At 38.7% G+C, this 19,450-nt stretch overlaps 1 protein-coding gene across 2 annotated transcripts in view; it reads right to left on the reverse strand.

The window, feature by feature from the left end:
• Positions 1 to 439: 439 nt before the first annotated feature.
• The window catches only part of rgp1 (GP1 homolog, RAB6A GEF complex partner 1), a 37,130-nt gene continuing 18,119 nt past the window's right edge, over positions 440 to 19,450 (reverse strand). For both annotated transcript variants that reach the window (XM_028801425.2, XM_028801426.2), the window contains exons 4-9: positions 11,728 to 11,811; positions 8,133 to 8,282; positions 6,711 to 6,857; positions 6,470 to 6,597; positions 6,040 to 6,217; positions 440 to 1,028 (exon numbers count right to left, since the gene is read on the reverse strand). In XM_028801425.2, coding sequence (XP_028657258.1) covers positions 805 to 1,028; positions 6,040 to 6,217; positions 6,470 to 6,597; positions 6,711 to 6,857; positions 8,133 to 8,282; positions 11,728 to 11,811 — 911 coding nt within the window. In that variant the 3' untranslated portion in view covers positions 440 to 804. The remainder of the gene's footprint in view (positions 1,029 to 6,039; positions 6,218 to 6,469; positions 6,598 to 6,710; positions 6,858 to 8,132; positions 8,283 to 11,727; positions 11,812 to 19,450) is intronic.

Consider the following 19,450-nt stretch of genomic DNA (forward strand, 5'->3'; position numbering starts at 1 on the left):
ACAAGAAAAGATCCATATAAGAAAGTATTTGGCTCATATGGATAGGAGTGGAGTAGTGTGCCCCCTTACAGTCTCAGCATCATTCAACGTGGCCACACACAGAAATGACAGACATCTTCACGCTACAAGGTCAGCATCCACAAGCATAATGCTAATGAGGCATGAGAACTATCATAGGGAGCTGGCCATCCTGGTTATGTATAAAACCAATTTCTACAAATCCATTTGCATATACATCCATCTGCATAAATTAAACCATAGTATACCTAATTCAATTTGCAATGACTGCACTCAGGGAAAAAAATGTAAGAAAATGACAACAACTATTTCACTACAACACTGCTTGCACGTCTATCTGGAGATGAATCAGCATCTGCAGATGTGAGGCTACATTATTTTACTAACAGAAGGAAACCCACACAAAAGATGAAATGGCATATAATGAATGGGCTAGTTTTATTTAAGTGACCAAATACTGCAAGGTAACCAGAAACACACTTCCACCCAGCAATAAGCAGCCATGCTCCCTTCAAGAGAGCAGGTCTCCTTGTATACAACATGTGTGGGCCACTATGCTCAGAAGCGCAAACTTCTAAACAAATTGCTGTCTTCTGAGGCAGGGTGCGCTTTTTAAGGAAATGCATGTTCAGGACCAAAGATGATAGAGTAACAAAATATAAATATATATTTAACTATACAGAATATAAATATACAAAATATACACAGTAGAGCAGAGGAAGTTACATCCATATATCATACAGGCCTTATATCACCCACTGTACCTCTCTGTGTGGCCCACCATACTCAAATCATTATCGAGTTGGCCCCAGAAAACTGAGCGACATAGGAGGCCAACACGGGATTGGTGGGCAGGACCTTGATGGGCAGGTCCCAGCTGAAGGTATCCACATTGATCTGCTCAGCCCCCGTCCAGGTGATGATCTCTGACTGGTTTTCAGGGACTGTGGGCGGCTCCATGGGCTCTCCAGCAGTGACAAACTCAAAGTGAAGACGCCATCGTAGGGCCACTGTGGGACAAAAGCAGCAACAACAAAAAAAAAATTAATACCAAGAGGGGGCCTCCATCTGCTTATACCCTAAAACAGCAGTTATTCTTGTGAGTCCTCTACTAAAACTCATGGCCTTAGTGCGAAGTCACACCTCTATCACTATTCAACATGTTCTCTGCACAATTACCCTAAGTTCTTGTCTATAAGCCAGACTCATGTATTAGCCGGAGACCAAAAATCATACGAATTTTTAAAATAAAATCGTATCATAGATAAGCCGGACTCATGGATAAGCCGAACGTACTATAACCTATAACTAATAGAAGGGAGGGGAGGTCAGTGGTCTCACTCGCGCCCATTTAATTTCTTTAAGGGGGGAGAGAGTGTGAGATATTGCCGTCTCTCTCACTCCCCGCATGGCGCGGTTGGAGCGGCCGGAGCGCGTTCTTTCTGCTCTGGGCGTCGCCGAGTCAACACGAGCGCGTAGCGGTCATTTAAATTGTGATTTTATATGTAAGCATATTTAAATATATATCGCGGATTTCTGCGGACAATGGGTCTTTTAATTTCTGGTAAATGCTTCCTCAGTTGGTTTGCCCAGTTGATTTCATACAAGGGACGCTATTGGCAGATGGCTGAGAAGCTATCCAGCTTACTTTCTCTCTCTCTCTCTCTCTTGCGCTGACGTAGGGGGGTGTGAGCAGGGGGGCTGTGTGCAGCTGCTTCCTGAAAGAAATGCTGCACGGAGCTTCGCATACTTAAAAGCTCAAAGGGCACGTATTGATTTTTTTTATCTGTCTCTCTCTCTCTCTCTCTCTTCCTCTCTCTTCCTGCTCCTGACAGAGGGGGTGTGAGCTGCCGCCTTCAACAGCTTTGTACCGGCGGTGCTTCGCATACTTAAAAGCCAAAAAACCCTATTGATTTTTTTTTTGACTGCTTGCTTTGCACTCCTTTGAAAAGGAAGATATGTTTGCATTCTTTTAATTGTGAGACAGAACTGTCATCTCTGTCTTGTCATGAAGCACAGTTTAAACTTTTGAAAAAGAGACAAATGTTTGTTTGCAGTGTTTGAATAACGTTCCTGTCTCTCTACAACCTCCTGTGTTTCTGCGCAAATCTGTGACCCAAGCATGACAATATAAAAATAACCATATAAACATATGGTTTCTACTTCGCGGATATTCTTATTTCGCGGGTGGCTCTGGAACGCAACCCCCGCGATGGATGTATAAGCCGGACTTATGTATAAGCCGATATTCTATTTTTTCATTTTCACAACTTTTTTCCTTAGATAAGCCGCGGCTTATTGACAAGAACTTAGGGTAAGTGCACAGTACAAACATGCAAGATGTTTTAGGATGGCACTTTATATTAAATTCTGTCATGTTACAGCACATTTACAATGAAGTTACCTTAGTAATACCTTGTCTAACTACCAGTGTTGGGGAACGTAACTTTGTTACATTACTCATTACTTCCAAAAGGTAACTATACATGGTATTTAGTTACTTATCATAAAATGTAAAGTGTTACAAACTGTGCATTACTTGATTTTTTTAATTCAAAACAAAAAATAACTTTCACTGGCCAACATTTGTTTTTAAACCCAGTGCTTAAAGTAGGTGTACAGCATGCAAGCTTTATTTCACGGTTTGTCTTGGCATACTGGCATAACCTTCTCTAACCTTTTTGAGGCTACAGCATCTAACCACATTCCCCCAATACCTCCCCCATTCTCATTTCTAATTTACAAATAACATCCTGATCAATACTCCAAGTGGGAACCCCCACTACCTCACCATTACCTCCGCCCTCCGATTTAGCATAGAAATATCATCGTGAAACTCAGAGGGAACAAAAATCCCACTCGACTAAATGAGAAGTTTAGCATTTTTTTCATAAACAAGGTATATATGTATTTGCCACGCAAAACTGTGTTTTGAAGTTAGGTGTTTTCTATAAATTTGAAGTAGTAGGATGTTGTACCGTGTTAGCCATTATGGATGTAATGCAAAATGACACAAGGTGAAACATGATAGTGTAACCCTGTGTATCATAAAAAGCTTCTTCCTGGTCGTGGTTATAGCAGCATCATTTGTAGTCAGATGAAGGTAGCAGGAAATCACTGTTCACGTTGCAATGAGAAGTCCAACAAAATGACAAGTTTTATTGGCTAACTAAAAAGATTACAATATGCAAGCTTTTGAGGCAACTCAGGCCCCTTCTTTAGGCAGACTGTAATACAGAAACTGGAGTTCCCTGTGTTTATATAGGCACAGATACAGCATTGGAAAACCTTTAAGTGAGACATCTTAAATGTAAAAAATTAATAGACCTCTTCAGGCTAAGATTCATTTAGCAAGAGAGGACAACAATGTATAGTTAAGATCTTTTGATAAGATAACTGTCCAACAATGTCTTGCATCTCTCGACTGACATAGACAACCTGACAACAGATCCATATTGTATTGAGAAACTCATCAGAAACTTCAAAAGACTTTGTTGGACAGTAATCTTATCTAAAATATCTTAACTATAGATTGTTCTCCTCTCTTGCTAAATAAATCTTAAATCAGAGAAGTCTACTCATTTTTTTACATTTAAGTTGACCCACTTAATGAAGAAAGTATTGCCCCGGTTTAGAAGAAAACACCTCTGGGAGGCATTTTGCATAACTGCCCAGAAGTCTCCTATATCACTCCTTCATGCAAAATTCCTTCATTTGCAATATGGTTGTGGGTTTTCTTGTATGCTCTGCCCATTTTAAATCACTGCACATCATTTCAATAGGATTCAAATCACTGCTTTGACTAGGCCAGTCCATAACCCTCCATTTGTTCTTTTCGAGCTAATCCTAGGTGGATTTGCTATTGTGCTTCGGAAAATTATTCCATTTCCAATTCAACTTCAACTTTCAGACAGATGGCCTCACATACTCCTCAAGCACATTGAGTCAATGATGCAAACCACCCAGGCCCTGAGATAGCAAAGCAACCGTGAATTAGAACACTTCCTCTACCATGATTTATAATTTGTATGAGGTTCTTCTTAAATGCTATCTTCAGTTTGCACCAAACATGTCTACTGTTACTGTGGGCAAACAATTCTATCTTTGATTCATCTGACCAGCAGGTCTGGTCTTTGCCTATTGCGAAATGTACCTTTGCTCTAATGTTCTTTTTGTGCTCTAATGTTCTTTTTGGATAGCAAAGGGTTTTTCATGGCACACCTCGCATGCAGGTCAAATCTGTATAACCTCTTTCTGACTGTATATGCATGCACTTGGACACCAGCTGTTCAAGGGTTACCTGGAGATCCTGCAATGAAATTTTGGGGTTCTTGAGGACTTTTTAGTATCTAACAGTCAGCAGTAGGGTTGAATTCGCTGGTCCAAATTAGCAGTTATTTGACATCTGTGCTATTTGCAAATGACTTTCTTTACAGTGATTTGACTAATTTCTGATGATTTGGAAATCTTTTTAAATCTTCTACCAAACTCGTAGGCATCCACTAACCTCTTTCTGAGGGCTTTAGTGAGCTCTTTTGATCTTGATGACACAACACATTTCAATAGTAAAGAGGAGAACACCAGACTCTCTTTAAATATGGTTTAAATAAGACAGTCAGATCCACCTTCAGATTCCCTAAGGATGCTCTAATAACTGGCAACTCATCTAGAACACCCGATTCTAATTTTATGGATTTAAAGTGGTGATAAATGTAGGAGTGGGCTTACTTTTTCATGTAACACATCTGATTTTTGTTCATTTAGATTAAGAAAATGAATACAGCATGTCAGTTTTTATGTTGTCAATTATTCAAGTAAACCACCTTTACCCTGTAGGTACTGCTTGCAAGAAGATCTGATGTTTGCCTGTTCAAATATGGTGGAAAAGTCAACAGTTTTCATGGGGTGTACTTACTTTTTCACATGAATGTATATGTGTGTGTGTGTGTATATTATATAATATTACATTATATAATATATGTAATACACACACACACATACCATATCTAAAACAACAAAACATATGGTTTCCATTTGTTCTTCAGATGAAGAGTGATTAGAACATAAGAATAACATTAAAAAACAAAGGAATGAAAAAAGAGACGAGCTGAAATGTCAGATAAACAAAGATAACAAAAAGTACAAAGAAAGAGGGATACATGGGCTACCATGTTTGGTGAATACAGGGTAGATGACTGCTGCTCTCATTGCCACCTCTTATTACTTTGCCTACAATGTTCTAGCTAATGAATCTACTGTTATCAGAGAAAGTTGTGCACCTTTAAATAGCACTTGTGTATGTTGTGGTGCAAAGCATTTTGCTGCAAGACTACTGCAAGATGAAGGATTTACCCAGTATTGTCAAAAGTAATTCTACAGCCCATTTGAACAGACAGTTTCACCCTACAGTTAATGACTAGACTCCTTATATATTTAAAAAAATTACACTTCTCATAACATGGACAATATCTTTGCTAGGTGTAAAGTTTTTGCCTTTAATAGAAATGGTATAGTCTACAATCCTAATATTAAGATAAGATATAGACCTGCTTTACCTATTTTTACTTCCACTTTGTTCCTATTCTAGCAATGTAGCATTGTGCCAGTTTTACTAAATGGAATTTCCACGTGTGTATATATCCACTCACATACACATATAAACACACCAAAACTTGTTAAAATTTTACATAGAAATGGGACTCCTGTTGACCAGTAAGTATAGTATCATTTACTAGACATAATGAGAAGTCAAGCAAAATGACACATTTTATTGGCTAACTAAAAAGATTACAATATGCAACCTTTTGAGGCAACTCAGGCCCCTTCTTCAGGCAAGATATAATGAGTACATCTTGCCTGAAGAAGGGGCCTGAGGTGCCTCGAAAGCTTGCATATTGTAAATCTTTTTAGTTAGCCAATAAAAGGTGTCATTTTGCTTGATTTCTCACTACATTCATAATGGCTAACACGGTACAAAACCCTAGTATTACCAGACATAGTAAAGGCAATTAAATTAGTTACCAATGTCAGTGCTGAATCCTGGTGTAGCACTCAGTGGTATTGGAAGGCAGAAATGTGTGGATGCAGTGTGAAGACAGGACTCCTGATGTCGAGCATGAGCAGTGAGAGAAGCTGGTTGATTGGGGCGTCGCTGGTACTTTTCAAGGACATGCTCTTCACTCTGTAGACTGACTGAAAACTGCAAAAAAAATTGAGAGAGTCAGTAACAAAGGACAGAATTATAAACACAAATTAACTGGTAACGTAAAAATGTTAACATTTCTGAGAAGTTGGGCAGTTATGCATTTGTGAGTCTAAACAAGCAGTTCTTAAGGCAGTAATAGGTCTAGTACTCAACCAAATAAATTGAAAAACCTATTTCTAACTAAAGGAAATAGACTGTCCACATATAATATTTATAGATTATACTGTAAATATGGTATAATCTAACCTGCAGACAAGGAATATCTCCTTCAGAGAAGTCAAAGGTCCCCACAATATCTTCTCCAATTCTATATATTGTTTTAAAGATACAGAATTTTCCCACTTTTCCCCGGGCATTGGTGATGTTGAACAGATCTGCAAGAAAAGAGACACTGATTTGAAAATCCCAAAAAGAGAAAAACACAGCTGGCCACAACGGACTAGGGGTGCACACTGCAACAGTGCTTTGTCTTATGGCCTATACTCACGTTGACTCCTGCGGGATGTGGCCATCATCAGCATTTCGGTGGCAAGCTCCACCAGACGGGAGTCCTTCTTGGTTCCTTCTTCCTCCTCCAAAAAAGGATTTGAAGGTGCTACTGCTTCATCATGATGAAACTGAGTATCTTCCACACCTGTATGAACAGAGAACAAGCAAAGGAAAGAGGGAGCTGCAGTGCTGAAGTGTCAAACAGCTATCGGACAGGCTGACTCACTCAAAATGTACAAGAAGACTCTAGGAGAAGATAAGAGGTATGTTTTGCTGGGATTAGATGTCTGCCATGCAGTTTGGGTCTTTGGATGAACTATAAAGTAGTATTGTAGAGGATTAACTACCACCTTTAAATTCCCAAACAAGTCTCAACATAGAAAAACAGTTTCAATACATGTTTAAAGAACATACAGGGCGCTATACAATTTTTCTTTGTTTTAGATAATCTTCACCTTGATAGGCATCCTATAAACAGCTTATTTAATTGTGATGAAACTAGCCTTCAATAATTAGTAACTTGTTTGAGTGTACAAAGAGTCAATTTATCCTGCCACAAATTAGGTTTTAACATTTCTCTCAACACAACACAAATACAGAGTGTGGATGACAGGGGGCATCACTAAGCCCCAAACCCTGGACACAACTGATACAAACACAGTCACTGGTTCAAATGCAATGATTTTTAAATTTCTCTCAAGTGCCTTTACATGTGCTCAGGAATTGTTCCACACATCACAGTACATAATGGGGTGGCGAATCCTTATTCTTCTTCCTCTTTCTTCATGCAAGTGTTGTCCTCTAACTCCGGACTCTAACTCCCCAAGGTGAGGCAAAGGGATCCTTTTAAGCAGGACCCTGGAAGTACCTCCGGTGTTTGAGAAACGTCTGGAGGAGGTACTTCAGGGTCAGGCAGATGTTTCTACAAAGTAGGGACAGTTTACCATTGTACCTCCACCGGCGGTATCCATGGAATACACCAGGGCTCTCCCAGCATGCCCTAATTGAGCAGTGACATAAGAGCACTGTCCACTAGCGTGTTGGGGGAGTATATGCTCTGAAAAGGCTAATTCCCCTAGTCCTTCCATTATTCTGACCTCCGTTTCTGGTAAGAAATCAATACCCAACCTGGTCAGTACGCCAGTCCATTCTAGTTCTTCCGCTTCAGCCTTGCTTCCTGGAAAGGGATTATGTTTCCTCCTGGATGGGATGATGGACAATCCCACATGGCATTTATAAGAGCAAGGTTGCAGCATGTCATGATAATATTATGTCTAAGTGAGACACTACCTGGGCTGCTCAAGCGTGTAATCAGAAGATTACAGGCAAAATATTGGGAGGGGATTGAAGGGTATCCCAGTGTCACTGGTGTACAATTTTAGTTCTGCCCGCAGGTACTTTGTTCCCCAGCTATACTTACCGTGCACCACCAAAACCCGGAAGGGGACACGTAGAAGTTTGATTGGAGAATTAACCCTCTGGCAGCCAATAGTTAACTTATAGACATACTTCACTGACTGGCCCCGGAAGGACGGGGGCCCCTCAACTGGTACAGTTTCTCGGTAGGAATCTAAAAAGAAGAGTGCAGGGAAATTTGTCATTACAGTAATCCCTCCTCGATCACGGGGGTTGCGTTCCAGAAACCCCCACGAAAGGTGAAAATCCGCGAAGTAGAAACCATATGTTTATATGGTTATTTTTACATTGCCATGCTTGGGTCACAGATTTGCACAGAAACACAGGAGGTTGTAGAGATACAGGAACTTTATTCAAACACTGCAGTCAAACATTTGTCTCTTTTTCAAAAGTTTAAACTGTGCTCCATGACAAGACAGAGATGACAGTTCCGTCTCACAATTAAAAGAATGCAAACATATCTTCCTCTTCAAAGGAGTGCGCGTCAGGAGCAGAGAATGTCAGAGAGAGTGAGAGAGAAAAAAGCAAACAATCAAAAATCAATAGGGCTGTTTAGCTGTTAAGTATGCGAAGCACCGCCGGACAAAGCAGCTGCAAGGAAGGGAACAATATGAAGATAATCTTTCAGCATTTTTAGACGAGCGTCCGTATTGTATAGGGGTGCGAACAGCCCCCTTGCTCACATCCCCTCCGTCAGGAGCAGAGAATGTCAGAGCAAGAGAGAGAGAAAAGTAAACAATCAAAAATCAATATGTGCTGTTTGATCTTTTAAGTATGCGAAGCACAGTGAGGGAAGCATGTCGCTTTACAAAGCAGCCACATGTAAGCCCAGCAAGGATGGCAGCAATGTGAAGGTAATCTTTCAACGTTTCTTGAGGAGCGGCCGTATCCTCTGGGGGTGCGAACAGCCCCCGTGCTCACAATATATTTGAGGAGTTTTATTTAATACGTAATACGCGCTCTGGTTGGGTAGCTTCTCAGCCATCTGCCAATAGCGTCCCTTGTATGAAATCAACTGGGCAAACCAACTGAGGAAGCATGTACCAGAAATGAAAAGACCCATTGTCTGCAGAAATCCGCAAACCAGCAAAAAATCTGCGATATATCTTTAAATATGCTTACATATAAAATCCGCAATAGAGTGAAGCCGCGAATGTCGAAGCGCGATATAGCGAGGGATTACTGTACATACATCAGCAAATTTATAATTACTACCTACTTGCCCTATGCTGGACAGGTACTGACTAGGGTTAGTTTATACAGATTCTGATTTTAATAATTTTCACAGGCATACAATTGTGACTGGCCTGCTTACAGGCACACTCTCATTTATTCACAATAGGCTAATTGTGCATCAGAACTAAGTCAAATCTGTAGGTCATTGGGAAGTGGGACAAAACTAGAGAAGCACACTTGGGTTCAGAGACACTTCCCTGGAGATGAGGAAAGCAGCTCTAATCATTAAGTCACTAAGTCATTCACTTCTAATGTTTATCCATTTCATTCACCCAAACAAGTGGTTTGCTTATTAGGATAATAAGGACCGTAAAAATAGCCCTGAAAATAACAAAAGGAAAAAAGATGTAAACATGCTCAGAAATTTGAGTGCTATATTTTCAACATGTTACCACTAATGTTTATTCCAAGAAATAATAAAAAAAAAAAAGTGTCAGAAGCCCAATTCTATCAGTAATGAAATTGTTACACTATCAGTCCAATAGTTTTCAAGTCTTTTCCATTCAACAATCATCCATCCATCCATTATCCAAGCCGCTATATCCTAATTACAGGGTCATGGTGGTCTGCTGGAGCCAATCCCAGCCAACACAGGGCTCAAGGCAGGAAACAAACCCCGGGCAGGGCGCCAGCCCACACACCCACACACCAAGCACATACTAGGGACAATTTAGGATCGCCAGTACACATAACCTACATGTCTTTGGACTGTGGGAGGAAACCGAAGCACCCGGAGGAAACCCACGCAGACACAGGGAGAACATGCAAACTGCAAGCAGGGTGGACTCGGGAAGTAAACCCGGGACTCCTAACTGCGAGGCAGCAGCGCTACCACTGCACCTCTGTGCCGCCCTTCAACAATCATGAATGCCATTTTTCGAATCAGCCAATGAGGAGTACAAGCCAGGAGGTTACATACTGTATGATCAGTAAACCTTCTTGAATCCACAGTGCACAGCTCTAGTATGACTTTTCAGCAGTTTCATATCTCCAAAATATCATGATCTTGCCCTTTTCTGTGACAGTCAATTACATGTTGCCTGACAAGAGTTGGTTCCTGAGCTAAGGGTTAACAGGTACGGCGAGTTCAGCCACAATCTTAGCCTCTTTCCCCCACCCCCCTCCCCCATTTTTTCCATTATGTCGTGTTACGTAAAACACAAGACATCGGACAAACAAGTCTCTCTTCTGTTTGCATGGTCTTCCTTATTCCTTGTAGCTTCATTATATACAATGCACTTTTGACTGAAACCTCATAGGTTCTCAATTCTCACACAACTGAGCCTGCCCCTATAACTTAAGGCAACGTCAAAATTGTTTGAATTTTGTGGGACGAGTCGCAGACTGGTTTAAATGAGTCATTGGGTATGCCTAACATCACAGAGACTGCCTCAGCTTGCTAAATAATATAAATGAAAATCGCTGGAAAAGTCATATAATGTGACAATGCCTTTAGTCTTAGCTCTTAGTTCATTGTATAAAATGTGGTTTAGGCTTTGACACCATTTGTCTTTATCTTTTTGAATGTTAAGTGTTCTCCCTTTGAAATTTTCAAACTAACAATTATCTTATGGAGAAGCAGTACATTCACACTGAAATGGACCATTTAAAAAAATATTTGCAAAGAAACAAGGTGTCATATTCAGTAGTTGTCTGATTTTTTTATTCTCCGTTTTATTATTCATGTTTTATTTCCCATTAGCCATGTAATGGAGTTACTCATACAGCTATTCCATGGTTTGTAGGATCATAGGTTCTATTGGGAGAACTTGGATCTTTTCACAAGATTAAATCGGTGAAAACTTTTGAATAATTATTAAACAATAATGTTGTTTAACAAGGTATGATCTTACCATTTCATTTCACATAATTAAATATTGGTCTGCAACATCTAAAAATTACAGCTCTAGGTGAGAAAAGTAGGTGGATTTTTAATTTTATTTTTTTGTAACACTTCTGAACTGAACAATGTTCTCTGGTTACACGTTTGTGCAATGCTGTGAATTTAAATTTAGCCTCCATAAGCACATGGCCTAGTTTTGTATTCGATTTTATTTTAAAACTATCACACCTTTTTTTAGAGCACATTACAAAGTGCACATGCTGATTCTGTAGCAAGATTTTTATCTTCATATTAAGTATCACACTTCCAGACAACTGTAGTTTAACACAAGAAATGCCTTATTTTAATGTATTTGTGTTTAATGTATTCAATTTGTACAGCAGCAAATGCTAAAAACTAAAGAATAGTTACAGACACAACAAAACCCTGTATGTCAAAAGTCTTCTGTTCAGAACATTGTCAAATAAAAGGGACAGTGGGAAATTTGACCTGTCTCTATGTGCAGCGCGATTATACTTACATGATTTGGATTCCCCGGGGTCCAGCCGTAGATCACAGAAAAGGATTTTTGGAGGAGTGGCAAGAAAGCACTGTCCACGTTCACCTGTGAGACAAAAAAAAATCATCATCATTGTAAGCAATAAGCATGAACTGAGAGCTTTTCATTTGGTGAAGTTTACAGCTTTTTACATATAGAAACATATAGTGAGTTGCGACAAGACCCCATTATTCTATTAGACTAAACATGCCAAATATAATCTGTAAAAATGAATTGCTCTACTGAATATATATATATATAAGGTGGTGTCTCCTACAAGGCACCACTTCTATCCTTAAAAATGTTGAAAAAAGTGAAGCCCTTTCTGATAAATGAATAATCAACTTTCGAAAGCACAGAGATGCAGTTCCTCAGGAAGAATTGCTGAGCACCTTTGTTTCCACCATTTGGTTTGTCCTGCACTGATCCATTACCTTTCATTTATTTGCATTAATTGTAAGCTTCATTAGATCTCTCAAATCTTGAACTGAAAGCCTAGAAGCAGAGGCACGGAGCAGAGCTGGAATTGCGACTTCAGTTACCATCTAACTTTAATCACCTGGATGGTATGCCTGTGTAGGGGGCAAAAAGTGTTGGGTTCACATTTCACTTTGATAGGCTCATCAAGGTGCCTGTGAAGATAAGAAAAACTTGCACTCCAGGGATATGACTACAGAAGGGTACTCTAAACCAGTCTTTCTCAAACTTTGGGTCATGGGTTGTTGTTGGTGGGTTACAAAGCGCAAACACACCAAAAATAAAAAAAAAATTCACAGACTTACTTGCTCACAGTTAAAAGGGACTGGCATCGCTGCGTGATGTCATTTCTCACAGTGTTCATTTCACCAAGGAGGACAACCTCTAGCACCCCTGGTTTTTGCTTATTTTGCATTATTCACGAAGGGAGTGAATAGGTCCCGAGGCCATAAAGGCTGAAATCCACTAATCTAAAGAATCTTCATCCAAAAGGGCCACACAGAGCCTCTATCTTTATTAGAAATTTCTGAAACAATACATGTTGGTAATACAGAGCCCTCAAATAAAAACAGACATTTTATAAGACATTTTATCTGGGCCCTGAAATCTAACCAAGTGTATTGCTGAGGACTTGTACCGCGAAACATCTTACTTCACAGATTTGCACTGTCGGGTCATTTGTGAACCTGTGACAGCTGGCCGAGACAAGAAGTTCTATTAGCTCAACAATGTAAGGAGACTGCTTCTGAGGCAGACATTGCAGGTTCTCACTACAGTGCAAATCTGAGAATTGATATGCTTTGTCGTGGGAGTACACAGCAATGCAATAATGGAAGTATTATCACAGAACTTTAGTTGAAAGTTTTTACAATGAAAACTTTAAGTAGTTCATTTGATTATTAATACTGCCAAAATTAATACAATAATGTGAAACCTTTGAGCCTCAGAGTAGCCGAACTCCACTAATATCATGCTCTCGGCAGGGATCATTTGACCTTAGCCTTTTTAAAGGTCTAAACAAAAATGCCAAGGTTTACACAACAGTATTTCAAACAGTAAAGTAACAAATCTGATCATTTTAGATGGTTATTTTGATTTGTTTCTATAGGATAAGTCGTGAATAAACTGTGTGTGGTTATGCGTTTGACCATCACAGGGTGTAAATGAAACATTTACTATTATGAACATCACTTTGGAGATGCACACAGTCAGGCATAAAGTGATTATTGTTGTAAGGTAGAATAGCTGCAGTAGGCCATTTATACGAAACAACCTGAACCACCCCCATGGGTGGCATGATAATGCCAGAATGTATTCTGCAAGCACCATGCATGCATTGTTATTTTACATTGGTTGGTAGATGTTGAACCATTCTCCTTACAGGTTGTTCCTCACACCCTTTGACTCCCATCTCTTTGTTCCTTTGTAAAACAACTAATGGAAAATGATGTTTGATTGATTGCGATGTACAAACGGTAAAATAAATGACTGGACACTGGGAACTGGTATCAAATCAAAATCAATTTATAAAGCACATTTAAAACCTCTGCATCAAAGTGCTATACAAAGCAAAACAAAAATAAAACTGTGACATAAAAACACTAAATAGAACTAACAAAGACATTACAATTTGGTCTTCAAACCTCAAAGCTTAAAAAGCATAATGACTTCCAAGCCAAACCAATGCAAAAACATTATTCAGTGTCTCCAAATGACCAAGAAAAAGAGGAGTCTTTAAATGGGATTTAAATGTTAGCACCATAGAAGCAGTTCTGACAAATATAGGTAACTCATTCCAGAGTTTTGGAGAAGTCACTGAAAAAGCCTGATCACCTTTCTTTACAAGGCCTGAATGTGGCATTGATAAAAGAATTTGGTAAGATGACCTACGTGCTCTGGAGGAAGAATATTGATGAGGAGATGTGAAATATACTGAGGAGCCAGATTACTTAGTGCTTTAAAAACAAACACTTTAAACATCATCCTGTACCTGGCAGGCAGTCAATGTAGAGACTTTACTAGTATTTATCCATCCATCCATTTTCCAACCCGCTGAATCCGAACACAGGGTCATGGGGTACTAGTATTTAAATAAGTCAAAATTCTGTTTCATAAATGTACAAGCCCTTGAATAAACATACATGTAAAAGGACATGTTGTTTAAATGACCCCATAATTTTTTTTCTTTATTTTGTATTTTTGTGGTTTGCCTTAATTTGGCATAGTGGTGCGGTGACAGTGCTACTGCCTCACAGTAAACAGGGTTCCAGCATGGGTTTTGCATACAATACAATTTATTTTTGTATAGCCCAAAATCACACAAGAAGTGCAGAAATGGGCTTTAACAGGCCCTGCCCTTTGACAGCCCCCGGGCCTTGACACCCTAAGAAGGAAGACAAGGAAACACCCCCCCCCCCCCCCCCCAAAAAAAAACAAAACACCCTAGTAGGGTTAAAAAAAAAAAAAAAAAAAAAAACCTTGGGAAATGCAGTTCAAAGAGAGACCCCTTTCCAGATGGGTTGGGTGTGCAGTGGGTTCAAAAAGAAGGGAGTCAACACAATACAATACACAAATAATCCTCAGTACAATACAGTATAATAGTAAAATAAAAATATTACAGAATTTAACAGTAGATGATATCACATAATATGATTTAATTTGTATGTCCTCTAAGTGACCGTGTGGGTCCACCGTCTAAAGATATGCAGGTTAGGTGAATTAGCTTTGCTAAGTTGGCCCTAACGTGTGCATGCGAGTGGGTTGTGTGTGTATTCACCCTGTGATGGACAGGCGTCCTGTCCAGGTATAGTGCCTGTCTTGCACCTGATGATTGTTGGGAAAGGCTCCAAAACAATGCCTTGGATAAGCATGTTAGTTTCATTTACAGTTCACAGAAACACATTAATCTAAGAAATATGAGAATTGCATCAATTTTTCACTTTATGTTAAAAGACAAGGTCATAATTGTAAATGTAAATTTGTATATAATATACAGTATTTTGGCCAGCCACTTATATTTCATATATGGTGCTTTAAAAACAGTAATAGTATGACAGTGTTAATTCTCTTTTTTCCGCTCATGTGAAATAAAAAGTATGTGTTGTGTCAAGTTGACTACTTCGATGAAAGAAACCTAATGCACCAGGTACCTGCAGAGTATATGGGCAATTTAACTCAGAAAATTAAGCAAATACAGTATGAGGGCTTAGTAAAATAACTGTTACATATGTATTAGCCTACTACCATATGTGATGAATGATCAAGTTTGAAGGACATAGATCCCCTGCCATGATAGAAAAGGCTTTTTAAAGAAAGGAAAACAAATAATTAAATCCATTACAAAACCAATACGGTACCTACATTCATTAACTGCACCTTAATAGAATAATGCACTGGAAAAGGAATAAGGAATCTTTAGAAATGAAAACAACCGGAAATGCATTCTCTGAATGCAATAGTGAGAATGCAGCCTCAACTCTGTCCAGTTCACACCAGCCTAGCTTGGGGGCTGTAACCTGATATTGTGTACACTTTTTCATTTAGTATTACTTGAGACTACTATGAACATATTTTTTTAGCCCCCAGGGAGCATCTTCTTCCATTCGGAATTAAACTGTCGTATCTGTGGACTCTTACATTGTAACCATAGAAATCAAGACAAATGAGTCTTTCTGTAACACGACACTAAACTAACCAAGCCATGCCAATTTGTTATATTTCTGTGTAACACAGTCACTTCACTTGCCCCATTTAATGTGTAAATTAACCCTGAATGACGTAGTTCTTCATATCAGCCTCACAAAACATACACTGTACGTTTTAATTAATCAAACACTTTTAATGAAATTTCAGTGCAAGTTCACTTTTATATTTTGCATATTACTAACTGTGTGACCCTGAGCAAGTCACTTAACCTACCTATACTCCAAAAATATATCTGCGCACATCTGTAATGAATACTGACCTTGCAAAACACCTTCAATAAAGAATTAGCCAAATATACAATAATAAAGGACATGGATGCAAATGTAAAATCTGGCTAACAGGCCAGGTTATCACACAAATATTATGAAATGTTTTTTCCAAAAAGTCAATTACAGACACATGGGAGTAGTTATCTGGCACTGTGTCTGAAAATGTTACCTTTGCAGTTAAATCTCATTGTGGTACTGTTGTGTAAATATTAGCTTAAGAAGCATTGAGTAATTATATTGGGATGACTGCAATGTTCATGTTCTGTATTTGGCCGGGACAGCATGCCCTGGAAGGCAATACTTTTCTTTGGCTACAAATATAGTCCATAAACATTAAGGTCACAGGTTCAGTTATCGTTAATGATTCACCACGTGATCCAGAACAATCAGAATAACCTGCCTTTGTTGACACTGCAGCAATGTGCTAGTACATACTCTGAAACCTTGCTGTCTACTTAAAATAAATAATTTTTACTTTTATATTTACTGCAGGGATACCATATAGTATAGTGGCAACAAAACATGTAGCCTTTGCTGTCCAAAGACTTCAAAACAAACTCCTCACAATGTCAATATAGGTTTAATTAAATGTATGTATATCTAAAGAAACAACACTTTCTAAGGAACTGTCCACATCTTCTTTAGATTTTGGCAAGAGTATATTAACTTTGTCCTTAAGCAAGCATGTTGGGCCTTTAGATGATTAAGTATCTTTAAGAGACATTTTAATCTCACAGCTCTCCAGCTAGGTTGGGGATGGTATGGACGTAGAGTTTGATATGAGAATACTGTATTACTTAACAGTATACTCAATTGTTCTCTACCATATATTATACTCATAAAACTAAAAATGGGTAGGAAGAAGTAACACTAACTGTATTCAATGTAACCTATGAAACATTTAAAAACATACAGTACAACTATGTCCATATTTGTACAGATGGACAACTGGAATGATAAATGACATACTCAGGAGGATACAATAAGTCAGTTGTAAGAACTGACACCCTTGTGGTTTACAGACCTACCTCTTTCAGTAAAAAAATATGAAACGTGTGCATTCATGTCGAACTATCTGTTAAACCTCCAGGCATATAGTTAAGTAAAGTAAAGCTATTAACAAACAATGGAATATGAATAGAGACAGATATGCATGATGCAGGAAGTAGAGTGACACAGTGGTTAGTACTGCTGTTTCTTGGATCCTGGATCTTGGATTCAAATCCCATTCCTACTTGTTTCTTGTGTGCATGTTCTCCCAATGTCTGTAATTGGCTTTCCTCTAAAGTGTGAAAAAAAAAAGAATTTTGGGCAAACTGGAGACTTTAAATGGTCCTAATTTGGGCAAGTGTGGGTGTGTGCTTCTGTGCCCTGTGATGGTTTGACAATTTTATTTATTTGTAGGCGCCTTTCTAAACACTCAAAGACACCGAACAATACAAAAAACACAGATTATAAACAGAAAGTAAAATACAAACATTAAAATCAGACAGAGCAATTGTAATCAAAGAGAAAAAGCAGTCTTAAACAAATGAGTTTTAAGTTTAGATTTGAAAAGTGAAAATGATTCAGTATTTCTAAGCTCAGATGGTAGTGAGTTCCAAAGCTGGGGAGAAGAGCAACTGAATGCTCTGCTCCCCATAGTGGTAAGATGGACGAAGGGGACAGTCAAGTGGATGGAGGAAGAGGATCTAAGGGTGCGGGAGGGAATGGCAACATGGAGGAGGTCAGACAGATATGGAGAAGCAAGGTTGTGGATAGCCTTAAAAGTTAATAGGAGAATTTTGAATTGAATTCGGAACTGAACTGGAAGCCAATGAAGCTGCTGTAAGACGGGAGTGATATGGTGAATAGAGGGGGTTCTAGTAATGATGGGGACAGCTGAATTGTGGACCAATTGAAGCTTATAAAGAGATTTGCGAGAAAGACCAAAAAAAAAAAAAAAAAGGGAATTGCAATAATCCAAACGAGAAGTAACAAGGCTATGAACAAGGATAGCAGTGGTGTGGGGAGTGAGGGAGGGGCAAATATGATTAATGTTACGCAAGTGGAAATACGCAGACTGGGAGATGTTATTGATGTGGGACTGAAAATCAAGGTGAACACCCAGACTCTTAATCTGTGGGGAAGGGGAGGCAGAGGAATTATCAATAACAAATGAAAAATGATCAGTTTTGGATAATGTTGATTTTGTACCAGTGAGGAGAACCTCAGTTTTGTCACTATTTAATTTAAGAATTACTGGGCATGGACACCTTATGACAACGAAATTTCATCACAGATTTTGATGAAACTTAGAATGCTGATTTGGTCATATGAGTAACCCATGGAACTGAAATTGCACACATCTTGGATCAGTATTAAGGGAGATTTAATCTAGCAAAGTTTGAACGTATTCGGGGATGGGAGATTATGATTTGACTGGCTATGTCTCCCTAAATGTAAGTTGCACAGAAATGGTTTTCATATTGTTTTAAAGCTGTTTTCTAGCTCTTTGGGTAAATACTATGGTATCCCCAAAATGAAAAATGATCAGGTTATATGAGTAATTATAATATTAAAAACTGAATAGCAAATAAACCTATATTTTAAAATCGGTCAATGTTTTACTAAAGCTAGCTTATAATGTCATGAATATCTCTAGAAAACTTTGTTTGTGGTTTGAGTCATTGCTGATCTATCATTACATATAGGTGGCATCACATGGTTTCATGTCACTAATAGGCCTTTGTCATAGCAGCCATTTTGGCATGAAATAGTATTGCAAGCACAGGTATAAGTAATGACATTAAGGTTCCAATTATGCTACACTGAATCTCCCATACCGACCTGATAAAATTGTCATGGAAGATCAGGTTATGCTTTTAGTAGCTGAACCTGTGACAGCAACAGGATGGATACACACAATATCAAGCAAAGACAATTGCTGCATCAGAGGCTCTGATGGAGTATAAATTGAGAGTGTAGCCATTGTTTATGTTCTTACATTCTTAGCTTACCATTTAAACAGTACAGCCTGTACAAAACTTATTCATGATTCCACCAAAGTTGAATTTGGTTCTTCACTCTAGTGGTCTAAGAGCCCATCTAGTTTCAGTTACATTTTTATGTTAGTTTTTCAGGTTTATAAGGTAAGGCCTGATCTATATTTTCTGAAAACATACAACAAAAGAGTGCATGATCTCAAATATTATTTACTTAATTGAAGACCCTTTTTAGTAGGCAAGCATCTCTCAAGAAGTCAAAAGTGTAAA

The sequence above is a fragment of the Erpetoichthys calabaricus genome, chromosome 5 (genome assembly GCF_900747795.2).
Source record: "Erpetoichthys calabaricus chromosome 5, fErpCal1.3, whole genome shotgun sequence".
NCBI lineage: Eukaryota > Metazoa > Chordata > Cladistia > Polypteriformes > Polypteridae > Erpetoichthys > Erpetoichthys calabaricus.